Source organism: Salmo salar, chromosome 01 (genome assembly GCF_965601325.2).
Source record: "Salmo salar chromosome 01, fSalSal1, whole genome shotgun sequence".
In the NCBI taxonomy this organism is placed as follows: domain Eukaryota; kingdom Metazoa; phylum Chordata; class Actinopteri; order Salmoniformes; family Salmonidae; genus Salmo; species Salmo salar.
In genome coordinates, this window is record NC_138291.1 from 2,376,879 (window position 1) to 2,391,033 (window position 14,155).

At 45.3% G+C, this 14,155-nt stretch overlaps 1 protein-coding gene across 5 annotated transcripts; it reads left to right on the forward strand.

Annotated features, from left to right (window-relative positions):
• The first annotated feature begins 829 nt into the window (after nt 1-829).
• Nucleotides 830-12,350, forward strand: LOC100316613 (interferon promoter stimulating protein 1). 5 transcript variants are annotated; one of them, XM_045723994.2, is made up of 8 exons: nt 830-1,379; nt 2,614-2,686; nt 4,968-5,036; nt 6,940-7,010; nt 7,110-7,238; nt 7,511-7,688; nt 8,160-8,836; nt 10,513-12,350. In XM_045723994.2, exons 5-8 carry the CDS (start codon nt 7,116-7,118, stop codon nt 11,353-11,355), a joined length of 1,821 nt encoding a protein of 606 aa, XP_045579950.1. In that variant the 5' UTR covers nt 830-1,379; nt 2,614-2,686; nt 4,968-5,036; nt 6,940-7,010; nt 7,110-7,115; the 3' UTR covers nt 11,356-12,350.
• Nucleotides 12,351-14,155: the final 1,805 nt, after the last annotated feature.

Sequence of the window (14,155 nt, forward strand, 5' to 3'; positions counted from 1 at the left end):
TTTTTTTGTTATTTATTTTTTAAATTTTATTGCTACAATATTACACATCAAGACATTCCTGTGAATACATTTGAACACCCCCCCCCCCCCCCAAAAAAAAAAAACGTTTTAATAAGAATTCAGGACATAATTTATGTGACAAGGCAATGAGACATTAACAGACATTCAGAGACATGACTTCTAATAATTCTTCCAACTTTTTTAAGTTTCACAAGTTTGAGGGATTTATAAGACTGGAACAGTTCATGACCAGGGATGTTCTCTTGATGAGTGTGTGAATTGGACCATTTTCCTGTCCTAAAACGTAACAGAGTAAAAAGTACATCATTTTCTTTAGGAATGTAGTGAAGCAAAAATAAGTTGTTAAAAATATAAATAGCAAAGTACAGATACCGCAAAAAAACGACTTAAGTAGTACTTTAAAGTATTTCTACTTAGGTACTTTACACCACTGCTGCTAATGCAAAATTGCAAATACTTTTATGTTGATTCTATATTCAGATGAAATTGCACTCAAGAAATATTCTTCCCTACTATGGGTCATATCAGCTGGCGATCCCTGAGTAAAAACACTTTTTTTTATTTTTTTTATCCATTACATTATTTTTTAAACTGTGATTTACAAAGCTAATGTGATTATGTACCCTTGACACAGGGAAATGACATCAGAAGATCTTATTCCAGTTTCAGTTACAGGACAATAAAAATTTTAAAAAAAGATCATTATCGCCACCAACGTAAACAGGGGTGTAATAAAATCCGTGGTTGATGTTTTTTTTGTTGTTGGGCTACTCGGAAATGACGATATGAACCATTGATTTGAACCTGACCTACTAGCGGGGCCAGGCGGCTCCCCACCGTCTGGTTCATAACGCGTTATTTATATCGACTGATTGTTCTGTATGGGAGAAGCGGGACTTGTAGCGCCTCAACCCTCAAAAAATACAACAGGTTTTATTGTAATGCCTGGCGAGCAGTTTGGATGAAATGATTGAATAAAATGTAAGGTGTACATTTAATTTTGCACCGCTTGCGTTAGTGGTCAGCGCGTTAGCAGGGAACAGTTACTATTTCCTGTCTTCTTTTTTCATGCTCCCCACTGTCCTCCAATGATAAGCGAGAGATTGCGGGTTTCAACCAATCAGGTGACACGGTGAGTGGAGTCACCGCGTCTTGACGTTACAGACGCACGGCTGTTTCAACGAGATATCTGCTTTTATACGTTGGATGCGTCTCAATATACCGAATCCGCCTCTGTAACACTTCCGCATCTGCGGTGACAGTTACAGTGTTTGTCATCCTGAAAATCGGTTTTCTCACAAAAGCGTCTGTATCGTCGGAACGGTTTGGCCTGAACACTATGACTCATCCGTGTAAAGGTAAGACTCACACCAACACGTCGGTTGTTCTGCTCTAGGACGCTCACACGACTCGTCTGAAGGTCTCTGCTACCGGTACAAACTAATCATGGAAGTATGTGTGTGGGTGTGTGTGTGTGTAGCCTGTTTAGTGACTCGAAATAAGGGGTTAAATGCATATTAAAAATGTTTCCTGATCTTATATCTCTCAGATACAGGACAGACAATTTAGAACAAACTTCCTTTTAGATTTTTCTCACAAGACTCGTCAGAAGGTACCAGTTAAAAAAAAATTAATGCGAGTGTATATCAAGCCTGTTTAGTGACAAAAGTAAGGGGACAATGCATGTTAAAAAAAAGCTCATATTACCTGATCTTTCTTATCTCTCAGCTACAGAACAGACACCTGAACAAACTTCCTTTAGATTTATTTTGGGGTGGGACTATATGTTCCATGTAGTAAATGTTATGCTATGTGTTTGTATGGGCTAACGGCTGTAAGGCCAAACAAATTATGCCATCAAATCATTTTATTTATTTATTTATTGATTTATTTATTTATTTATTGGATACTTGAAGGGGTCTTAAAATCAAAGTCAAATAGCTAAATTATTTTTGGTATGACCTTAAAACAATTCCATATAGCTTCGTAGAACCCCTCCCCTTAGACACTTAGGGATTAAAATTGGTTTGTAAGGGAATGTTTTATTATGCTAATTAAATTTCCGCGGGGGTGCAGACATCGACCTTTAGGTTCAATACAGTCCGCTGTTGACTTATGTAAAGCTAGCCACAATAAGGAATTGCCACAGCGGCGGAATTGGCATTTTGCCTTCAAAATTAAAGTTCCTAATTTGAAAGTGTTGCAACTATATATTAGTCACGCAAATAAGAGCTACGACTCTCTAACAAGTGTGAACTCTGCTCAGTTATGTTCTGTGGGTGTTACTGAGTAGACTGATACCCGATTTCATTGATCCACAATCCATAGGTACAGCTGTACAGTTAACTGCATGCCTCCAATGCAATCCTGAAGACGTACATATCTACATTTTTGTCAACTTAACTAATTATTGTATTTTGTTGCATTTATGTAACATTCCCAACCTTGTTCAGAATTACCTAGTACAAATATGGCACGATTCCACTATTTGTGTCCGTTTTGCATCACTTTCAATGACGGACTTTTATATTGAAGGCGACCTTCAAAATTCCACGGTTGTGGCTCATCCTTATTGTGGCCATCTTCACATAGGTGCTGGCGTGTATGTACTTCAAGCGCACAGGAGTGCCTTATTCACCGTCTGCCGAAGGTAAAACACGGAAAGGTAAGACAATTGGGTACTTCTGACATTTACGGGTCCTTCACTACATCACTACAACCAGCATTGTTACGTTTCTCCATCGTTGATCGGAGCTCAACCGTCTGCAAAAGGATTTCCTGTATTTGATCAGAAAATTGAATTGGGGTGGGGTGGGGGGACAGACGACAGAACACCATAGCAGTTTAGTTACTTCATAGTATACAAGTTACTAGTCTGCACATTGTTACGAAATGGGGAAATGTTGAAGAGATCTGTTCTCTTCTGAAGTGCGCAACAGTCTTCAGACACTTCGGTCTTCACCTCACTTGTGCACAGAACATGGACTGATCATTACGCAAAACATATTTTATTTCATCTGTGACAAATTGTCACTGACAATATTGAAAATATAACGCATGATTTACACTATTCAGTCTGCAGTGAAGATCCTTTTCTCTGACTGTTACCCTTCAATAAGATAACATAGCCTATGTGTTCGTAGGACATTACTTGGACTAATATTACTATTTACTCGGACAATATTGTCGGCCTTATCGGTCATTTATTCTGGATCGTCTAAACATTGATTGATAATATCCCTTACACACCTGAGCAGGTAACTGTGCAGCCAGGTGAGCCAGTGTTGGGATGACCTAGTGTTTAGACTAGAGGACGTTCCCCTGGCAGCTCTGCGTCGGTGCCCTTCCTTGTCTCCTCAAGGTGTTTTGTTCTCTCAATGTTTAATGTCGCACATTATTTATTTATTTATTTATTAACTAGGCAAGTCGGTTAACAACATTGTTATTTACAACGACGGCCTACCTTGTTCATGGGCAAAATGACAGATTTTTTTTTACATTTTCAGCTTAGGGATTCAACCCAGCAACCTTTTGGTTAGTGGCCCAACTCTCTAACCACTAGGCTACCTGCCACCCCAAGTTCATTAGTCTGTCCTTTACTGTTTCACCCGATTTACCTGTTTCGTAACTCTCTCAAATGTTATTTTCTTACATTGTAAAACACTCTCTCTGGGGTTTAAATTAACTCTGACAGTCTCCTAGTTCTCGGGACTCTCTCTCTCTGGGGTTTAAATCAACCCTGACAGTCTCCTAGGTCGGGACACTCTCTCTCTGGGGTTTAAATCAACCCTGACAGTCTCCTAGGTCGGGACACTCTCTCTCTCTCTGGGGTTTAAATCAATCCTGACAGTCTCCTAGTTCTCGGGACACTCTCTCTCCGGGGTTTAAATCAACCCTGACAGTCTCCTAGTTCTCGGGACTCTCTCTCTCTGGGGTTTAAATCAACCCTGACAGTCTCCTAGTTCTCGGGACTCTCTCTCTCTGGGGTTTAAATCAACCCTGACAGTCTCCTAGTTCTCGGGACTCTCTCTCTCTGGGGTTTAAATCAACCCTGACAGTCTCCTAGTTCTCGGGACATCTCTCTCTCCGGGGTTTAAATCAACCCTGACAGTCTCCTAGTTCTCGGGACACTCTCTCTCCGGGGTTTAAATCAACCTGCTAGATTTCGAATGTTAACTTTAAACTGAAAATCTGCAGTTCAAACAACAAAGCTTGATACCCTGCCACTGTTTTGGTAAACGTGCTAGCTAGAAAGAAGCATCAGTGATAAGGCTAACTGTAGTGGGCCATGTAGAGGACTTCCTGGGAATTAAGAAGTTCCTATTCCCTAGTTCACCACCGCCCTGAGTTCCTATGCCCTATAATAGTGCACTACATTTGACCACAGCCCAACGCGCTATGGGCGAAGGTAGTGCGCTAGATATTGGATAGGGTGCCATTTGTAGTAGGCTTATATAGACTAGATGTCCTATGAATGAAGGGCTTTCTCCTTCCTTATTGAACACAACAACAACAGATTATCTGGCAGTGTGTCTCTATAGGTATGAACAGGGAAGGATTTAAAGTGTATTCAATAAACAATGTTTCTCCTCTGCTGTAAAAGGGCTCGGGTCTGGTTTCCCCCCGATTTTAACCATGGGTCTTAGGAGTGTTTTTAACAATACGTCTTCGCTCGTTGTAGGAAAGATGCAACACCACGCAGAGGGACCGGTGTAGTTGGAGCATGTGTCGATACTGATTGGATGGAAAGAAAGGGAATGCTGCTCTCAGATCAGCTTTCTCTATTCAAATCTTTCCTTAATATTATAATTATTTTTGAAATACTGACGATGGATCAGCTCTTAGAGATATTACCACCTACGGCTGCACATATTGAGGCATACTTATTCTAATGTTTACCCAATTTAAAAATGCACAAAATCACAGATTAGGTACCTTCATTGCAGGCTGTATCACAACCGGCCGTGATTGGGAGTCCCATAGGGCCGTGCACAATTGGCCCAACGTCATCCAGGGTAGGCCGTCATTTGTAAATAAGAATTTGTTCTTAACTGACTTGCCTAGTTTAAATAAAAGGTGGCGCAAATTATATAATATATTGAGACAAAATACAGACGTAGGAAAATAGAACTGAATAGATTGAACATGAAATGTATTTCAATATGATAAACACTTATAGCCTACTGTTTATATTTTAATGCTGTCATCTTGGTTTTCATTTCAAGCACCTTTTTTTATATGTAGCATGTTTTGTGGTGGTTTCCCTGGTTCTAGTAGGGGTCCTTAGCGGTAGAGGTGGTTTCCCTGGTTCTAGTAGGGGTCCTTAGCGGTAGAAGCAGCCCTGGGTGTTTTCCCTGGTTCTAGTAGGGGTCCTTAGCGGTAGAAGCAGCCCTGGGTGTTTTCCCTGGTTCTAGTAGGGGTCCTTAGCGGTAGAAGCAGCCCTGGGTGTTTTCCCTGGTTCTAGTAGGGGTCCTTAGCGGTAGAAGCAGCCCTGGGTGGTTTCCCTGGTTCTAGTAGGGGTCCTTAGCGGTAGAAGCAGCCCTGGGTGGTTTCCCTGGTTCTAGTAGGGGTCCTTAGCGGTAGAAGCAGCCCTGGGTGGTTTCCCTGGTTCTAGTAGGGGTCCTTAGCGGTAGAAGCAGCCCTGGGTGGTTTCCCTGGTTCTAGTAGGGGTCCTTAGCGGTAGAAGCAGCCCTGGGTGGTTTCCCTGGTTCTAGTAGGGGTCCTTAGCGGTAGAAGCAGCCCTGGGTGGTTTCCCTGGTTCTAGTAGGGGTCCTTAGCGGTAGAAGCAGCCCTGGGTGGTTTCCCTGGTTCTAGTAGGGGTCCTTAGCGGTAGAAGCAGCCCTGGGTGGTTTCCCTGGTTCTAGTAGGGGTCCTTAGCGGTAGAAGCAGCCCTGGGTGGTTTCCCTGGTTCTAGTAGGGGTCCTTAGCGGTAGAAGCAGCCCTGGGTGGTTTCCCTGGTTCTAGTAGGGGTCCTTAGCGGTAGAAGCAGCCCTGGGTGGTTTCCCTGGTTCTAGTAGGGGTCCTTAGCGGTAGAAGCAGCCCTGGGTGGTTTCCCTGGTTCTAGTAGGGGTCCTTAGCGGTAGAAGCAGCCCTGGGTGGTTTCCCTGGTTCTAGTAGGGGTCCTTAGCGGTAGAAGCAGCCCTGGGTGGTTTCCCTGGTTCTAGTAGGGGTCCTTAGCGGTAGAAGCAGCCCTGGGTGGTTTCCCTGGTTCTAGTAGGGGTCCTTAGCGGTAGAAGCAGCCCTGGGTGGTTTCCCTGGTTCTAGTAGGGGTCCTTAGCGGTAGAAGCAGCCCTGGGTGGTTTCCCTGGTTCTAGTAGGGGTCCTTAGCGGTAGAAGCAGCCCTGGGTGGTTTCCCTGGTTCTAGTAGGGGTCCTTAGCGGTAGAAGCAGCCCTGGGTGGTTTCCCTGGTTCTAGTAGGGGTCCTTAGCGGTAGAAGCAGCCCTGGGTGTTTTCCCTGGTTCTAGTAGGGGTCCTTAGCGGTAGAAGCAGCCCTGGGTGGTTTCCCTGGTTCTAGTAGGGGTCCTTTGGCTGCGTCTCAGATAATACATCCATTTTCCCATACAGGCCACTACTTTTGACCAGGGCTCATAGGGGGGAATTGGGTGCCACAGTAGTTTTCTTCAGCTAGACTAAAGCTCCTTGGCTTGTGATATTAAGCTCTCTGAGAGTCTGGAGGTCATTAATTAGTTACTAGACTAGGCCTGTCCAGGCTCTAAGGTTGTGTGTGTGGGGGGGGAGACTTTGTCTTTTATTGAAGCGTTATCAAAGTTGGATATTTCCAGACAGAGCAGCAGTGACCATCTTGGTTTCTGTTTCATTTTCAGCAGTTATGTTGCATGTACTGATGCTGCAACATGAGTCTTGCATAATCTGACATACTATGTGTTTTACATTTTTTTTATTTTTTATTTTTCCCAGGGTTCAACACCTGCCAATAGGATCCATTTGAGGTCCATACTGAGGTAGAATATATCCATCTGAGAGACCAGGTAACAACCCTGCGTAGTTATAGCTCGTTTCACAGTTTGAGCAAGACTGCATCATAGCCACTGTACCTCAATGTTGCTGGTCATTTCTCCTCTCCACAGCACACGATGTCGTCGTTCTCCCGTGAAAAACTGTCTTTGCACCTGCGGCGCAGAATGGGGGTGTTTGTGACCAGAGTGAAAGCCACTGAGCTCATAATCTATCTCCCTTGCCTTACACCTTCTGACAAGGTGAGTAGCTTCTGGCTGGGCGGGTAGCTTCTGGCTGGGCGGGTAGCTTCTGGCTGGGCGGGTAGCTTCTGGCTGGGCGGGTAGCTGGTTGGATGTTGATCATTTAGGACATTTTATCCAAATTATCAATCCAATTATCACAATCTTTATTTTTATTTGATGTATAATCTGATCCAGATTATGTACCTGGTAAATGAATATATGAACTATATTTTCTAATGTGTTTTTTTTAAATTTTATTTATTAAACAATTATTCTTATTGTACTTTCAGGAGGAGATCCTGGCCAAGAAGGACTTTTCTGGTAACTATGCGGCGATGCAACTCCTGCTGGACTATGTGCAGAAGAGAATGAACTGGCCGGAAGAGTTGATGTCAGCCCTGGAGATGCTGGAGCATCAGGATTTGGCTGATGAACTGAAGGCAGAGTGGAACAAGCATAACCAGAACAGTAAGTCACACACAAATCAAACTTTATTTCAAGTGCATTTTAAAACTGGACACCTAGGATCTCTGTGACTCAGTTCAACTGTGTGTGTGTGTGTGTGTGTGTGTGTGTGTGTGTGTGTGTGTGTGTGTGTGTGTGTGTGTGCTATTGCTCAATCAACAGTTGACGTAATTGAATGCTGCCCATAACTGGTCCCGTGTGGCTCAGTTGGTAGAGCATGGTGTTTGCAACGCCAGGGTTGTGGGTTCGATTCCCACGGGGGACCAGTACGGGGGGGGAAAAAATGTATGAAATGTATGCATTCACTACTGTAAGTCTCTCTGGATAAGAGCGTCTGCTAAATGACTAAAATGTAACTGTAAAATCAAATCCAAGGTTTCTTCCACTATTTACAGTAAATGTCAAAACAGAACATGGTGCTTATTATGTGTGAGGAATGGTGCTATGCCTTAATCTGTTTCTCTTACTCCCTAGATCCCTACCCTCCTTCAGCTGCTGCTACCACTGCAGTCAGGACTCCTGTTCATCCAATTCCTTCTACCAGCTCTGAGGGATCGCCATCTTCTCTGGTCCTCCCAGCTCAGCCAGCCCCACCGGAGGTAGCTGCCCCACCGGAGGCTTCACTCCCTCCTGAAGTAGCCCCAGAGGCTTTGCCACCTCCTGTAGTGGCTCCCCAGCCAGAAGCGCCCCCAAGCTCAGTTCCTGATGCTCCCAAAGCTGCAGTGAGCCCTGAAATAGCCTCAGAGGCAGCACCTTCTCCTGTCGTTGTCCTTAAGGCAGAGCCCCAGGCAACCCCTCCGTCTCCTGTCTCAGCGGAGGAGCCCACAGTGATCTCTGAACCTTCAGCCTCATCCCAGCCTGGTCCTATTGAAACCGTCAGTCTGGAGGACAACTCGTCTCATAGTGATGCTCCAACACAGATAGCCCTGTCTGAAACCACTCCTACCTCATCTGGTTCAGACCTAATCCCAGCTGTAACTCAAATCCCATTGGCTGTCTCACACCTAGCCCTGTCCCAAACTGAATCCACCCCTGCTGCCTTGGCCAGATTCCAGTCCCCTGAGAGACTTCCAGTTCAGGACACCTTGTCACACACAGTCAAAGTGACTACCTTCCACCAGGAAGCTGTAGAGGACTCTGATCCAACCCAGGTAAATAAGCCTCCCTTCCACCAGGAAGCTGTAGAGGACTCTGATCCAACCCAGGTAAATAAGCCTACCTTCCACCAGGAAGCTGTAGAGGACTCTGATCCAACCCAGGTAAATAAGCCTACCTTCCACCAGGAAGCTGTAGAGGACTCTGATCCAACCCAGGTAAATAAGCCTACCTTCCACCAGGAAGCTGTAGAGGACTCTGATCCAACCCAGGTAAATAAGCCTACCTTCCACCAGGAAGCTGTAGAGGACTCTGATCCAACCCAGGTAAATAAGCCTACCTTCCACCAGGAAGCTGTAGAGGACTCTGATCCAACCCAGGTAAATAAGCCTACCTTCCACCAGGAAGCTGTAGAGGACTCTGATCCAACCCAGGTAAATAAGCCTACCTTCCACCAGGAAGCTGTAGAGGACTCTGATCCAACCCAGGTAAATAAGCCTACCTTCCACCAGGAAGCTGTAGAGGACTCTGATCCAACCCAGGTAAATAAGCCTACCTTCCACCAGGAAGCTGTAGACTGATCCAGGTAAATAAGTCAACCTTCCACTAGGAAGCTGTAGAGGACTCTGATCCAACCCAGGTAAATAAGACTACCTTCCACCAGGAAGCTGTAGAGGACTCTGATCCAACCCAGGTAAATAAGACTACCTTCCACCAGGAAGCTGTAGACTGATCCAACCCAGGTAAATAAGTCTACCTTCCACCAGGAAGCTGTAGAGGACTCTGATCCAACCCAGGTAAATAAGCCTACCTTCCACCAGGAAGCTGTAGAGGACTCTGATCCAACCCAGGTAAATAAGCCTACCTTCCACCAGGAAGCTGTAGAGGACTCTGATCCAACCCAGGTAAATAAGCCTACCTTCCACCAGGAAGCTGTAGAGGACTCTGATCCAACCCAGGTAAATAAGCCTACCTTCCACCAGGAAGCTGTAGAGGACTCTGATCCAACCCAGGTAAATAAGCCTACCTTCCACCAGGAAGCTGTAGAGGACTCTGATCCAACCCAGGTAAATAAGCCTACCTTCCACCAGGAAGCTGTAGAGGACTCTGATCCAACCCAGGTAAATAAGCCTACCTTCCACCAGGAAGCTGTAGAGGACTCTGATCCAACCCAGGTAAATAAGCCTACCTTCCACCAGGAAGCTGTAGAGGACTCTGATCCAACCCAGGTAAATAAGCCTACCTTCCACCAGGAAGCTGTAGAGGACTCTGATCCAACACAGGTAAATAAGCCTACCTTCCACCAGGAAGCTGTAGAGGACTCTGATCCAACCCAGGTAAATAAGCCTACCTTCCACCAGGAAGCTGTAGAGGACTCTGATCCAACCCAGGTAAATAAGCCTACCTTCCACCAGGAAGCTGTAGAGGACTCTGATCCAACCCAGGTAAATAATAGTATTTTTGTGTGTTGGATTTTCCTCTTTCTGTAGTTTTGCCTCGAGCTCTTCCAAATCAGCTTTGGGTGTGGTAGGTTCTGCCTATGATCTGTGTGTTTGGTTAATAAAATGCTTTGTAATTCTTTTTATGCTTGCTGAGTAGATTGAATCTTTTTGAATTCAAGTTGCTAATGAAATGAAATCTGTTCTCCACATCTACACTTTTTTTTTTTTTTAAATATGCCTGAAACTGAAGATATTGAGAAGCTTGGAACTAAAAGAGATCTCTCCTGCAGGTAACTGAAGATGACCAACACACTGAGCTGTCTCAGAGCCAGCACTTCTCCCCGGCCACGGCCTCAGCCTCACCCCCGGTGGATACCTCCACGAACGAGGATGACGTGAACTTTAGCAAGCCTGAAGTCCTCCGCAGTGAGGTCATGGACAGCCAGCCATACTCGGGAGACTCGACACGTCTACAGAGGTCTGTGTCAGACCTGGTACTTGCTACAGATGGCGTGAACCGTCCCGTTGTGGTCCCAGACCCCTTCACTACTTCCACCCATCTGCCATGTCAGGAGAATGGAGTTCCTGAAGAAATAAACGAACCCCTGTCCCATAACGAGCCTCAAGAGGACACCTTCGAGTCCTCCTGGCTGAGCTCCCTGGGGGACCAGGAGGTGCTGCACAATGTTGTTCACGTGTCTGAGGACGCGTCCATCCAGAACAACGACGGCCAGACGCCGAACATCGTAGTCCACGTGTCCGAGGAGTCATGTATCTGGAATCAAGATGGCCAAACACAGAGCATGCTGGGTACTAAGAATGTGGGTGTGTCTGGAACACCGAGACCAGTTCCGAACCGCAACGGCCAATCTCAGGGTCTGATTATGATCGTTAACGGCGACGACGCCAGCCCTTCAACCAAACATCCTGATGCTCCTACTGGCTCCGTCGCCGTCGGCTCTTCCTCGGCTGAGAAACGTCATCCCTTGGAGCCTATGGGGACAGAGATCCCGATGGAGGCTAGAGCTGTTCCTGAACTGAAGCAGGAGGGAACGATAGGAGAGAGCTACTATCTTCTGGGGGCTGCTGTAGTGGCCGTCTCACTGTTCATGGCCTGGAGGATGATGAATTAACAACCAGGGTTAAGAATAGGTTGTCTCAAATGGCACCATGTTTTTATACATATATATATATATATATCGCAGTGCGTAACCTTGTCTTTGGCCCCTGTCCTTTTGGGCGGTTCTGGCAATCTACTGTTTCTGTAGCGTGAGGCAGCTTGAAGAATAATTACACAGCCTAGACAGGGCAAAAGTAGTGCACTATATTGGAAATGGGGCCAGGGTAAAAGTATTGCAAAAAAAAAAAAACAAGGACATATTATAGTTCAATATGTTAAGAGATTATTATATTGGTCCAGTGCCTTACTGTATTGATAGGAGCTGAAATGAACTATTTATTAGGTGAGGCAATGAGTTCAACCCAATAAACACCAATATACACTGAGTGAACAAAACATTAGGAACACCTGCTCTTTCCATGACTGACTGACCAGGTGAATCCAGGTGAAAGCTATGGTCCCTTATTGATGTCACTTGTAGATGAAGGGGACGAGACAGGTTATAGAATCATTTTTAATCCTTGATACAATTGAGACATGGATTGTGTATATGTGCCATTCAGAGGGTGAATGAGCAAGACAAGATATTGAAGTGCCTTTGAATGGGGTATGGTAGTATTCCAAGCACACCGGTTTGAGTCAAGAACTGTAACGCTGCTGGGTTTTTCACGCCCTACAGTTTCCCCGTGTGTATCAAGAACGGTCCACCTCCCAAAGGACATCCAGCCAACTTGACACAACTGTGGGGAAGCATTGGAGTCAACATGGACCAGCATCCCTGTGGAACGCTTTCGACACCTTTGTAGAGTCCATGTCCCGACGAATTGAAGCTGTTCTGAGGACAAAAAGGGGGAGCAACTAAATATTAGGAAGGTGTTCCTAATGTTCTGTACACTCGGTGTAAGTACCTATCCAGGACTTTGATCGACAGTCTAAATCAATGAATCATTAGTAGCATGATACAGCATGTCCTAGTTGGGATGAATAAAATGTATCTTTTATGATGAATTTTAGAAGCCCAAGTGATTTTTGTCCACCATATACCTAAGCTGCTTAATCAGAAAACATGAGTCATTTAGCAGACTCTCTGATCCAGAGTCACTACAGTAGTGAGTCATTTAGCAGACTCTCTGATCCAGAGTCACTACAGTAGTGAGTCATTTAGCAGACTCTCTGATCCAGAGCCACTACAGTAGTGAGTCATTTAGCAGACTCTCTGATCCAGAGCCACTACATTAGGGAGTCATTTAACAGACTCTCTGATCCAGACTCATTTAGCAGACTCTCTGATCCACAGCCACTTACAGTAGTGAGTCATTTAGCAGACTCTCTGATCCAGAGCCACTACAGTAGTGAGTCATTTAGCAGACTCTCTGATCCAGAGCCACTACAGTAGTGAGTCATTTAGCAGACTCTCTGATCCAGAGCCACTACAGTAGTGAGTCATTTAGCAGACTCTCTGATCCAGAGCCACTACAGTAGTGAGTCATTTAGCAGACTCTCTGATCCAGAGCCACTACGGTAGTGAATGTGTACATTTTCATATGGGAATCGAACCCACAACGTTGCAAACGCCATGCTCTGATTCACACAGACCTTCCTACTGAATACTGGTGCAGGGTCTTAATTTGAACCAGTTTGCTACAGCAGGAAAATAATCCTGCAATAACAGGAAAATGTGGATTATAAATGAATGATAAGAGGCTTTGGTCTTTACTACTGAATAGGGTCTGTGGCAGGTCTGTGGCAGGTCTGTGGGAGTTAATAAGAATACTGGAAGAGATAGAGACCAGCACACTGTCCAAAAAAATAAAATAAGAGAAAATTAGGATTAAATGCAAAAATGAAATGTTTATTAAAATGTCACAGTGCCCCAAAAAAAAAATCACGGTGCATAAATGAAAACAAAACCCAAACATTTGGGCCTCAGGCCGTCATCAGTGTGGATGTCAGTGCACACACCTGGCTTCTACCGTATTTCACACCTGGCTTCTACCGTATTTCACACCTGGCTTCTACCGTATTTCACACCTGGCTTCTACCGTATTTCACACCTGGCTTCTACCGTATTTCACACCTGGCTTCTACCGTATTTCACACCTGGCTTCTACCGTATTTCACACCTGGCTTCTACTGTATTTCACACCTGGCTTCTACCGTATTTCACACCTGGTTAGAGCGCTTTGTGCGCGGGGGCATTGTCATGCTGAAACAGGAAAGGGCCTTCCCCAAACTGTTGCCACAAAGTTGGAAGCACAAAATGTCAGCACACACACACCTGGCTTCCACAGTGTGCTGAATGTCATTGTATGCTGTAGCGTTAAGATTTCCCTTCACTGGAACAAAGGGGCCCGAACTATGAAAAACAGCCCCAGACCATTATTCCTCCTCCACCAAACTTTACAGTTGCCACTATGCATTTGGGGCAGGTAGCGTTCTCCTGGCATCCGCCAAACCCAGATTCGTCCATTGGACTGACAGATGGTGAAGCGTGACACATCACTCCAGAGAACACGTTTCCACTGCTCCAGAGTCCAATGGCGGCAAGCTTTACACCACTCCAGCCGATGTTTGGCATCGCTCGTGGTAATCTTAGGCTTGTGTGCGGCTGCTCGGCCATGGAAACCCATTTCATGAAGCACAGTTCTTATGCTGACGTTGCTCCCCAGAGGCAGTTTGGAGTGTTACAACCGAGGACAGATGATTCTTAAGCGCTTCAGCACTCGGCTTTCTGTGAGATTGTGTGGCCTACCACTTCACGGCTGAGCCGTTGTTGCTCCTAGACATTTCCACTTCACAATAACAGCACTTAC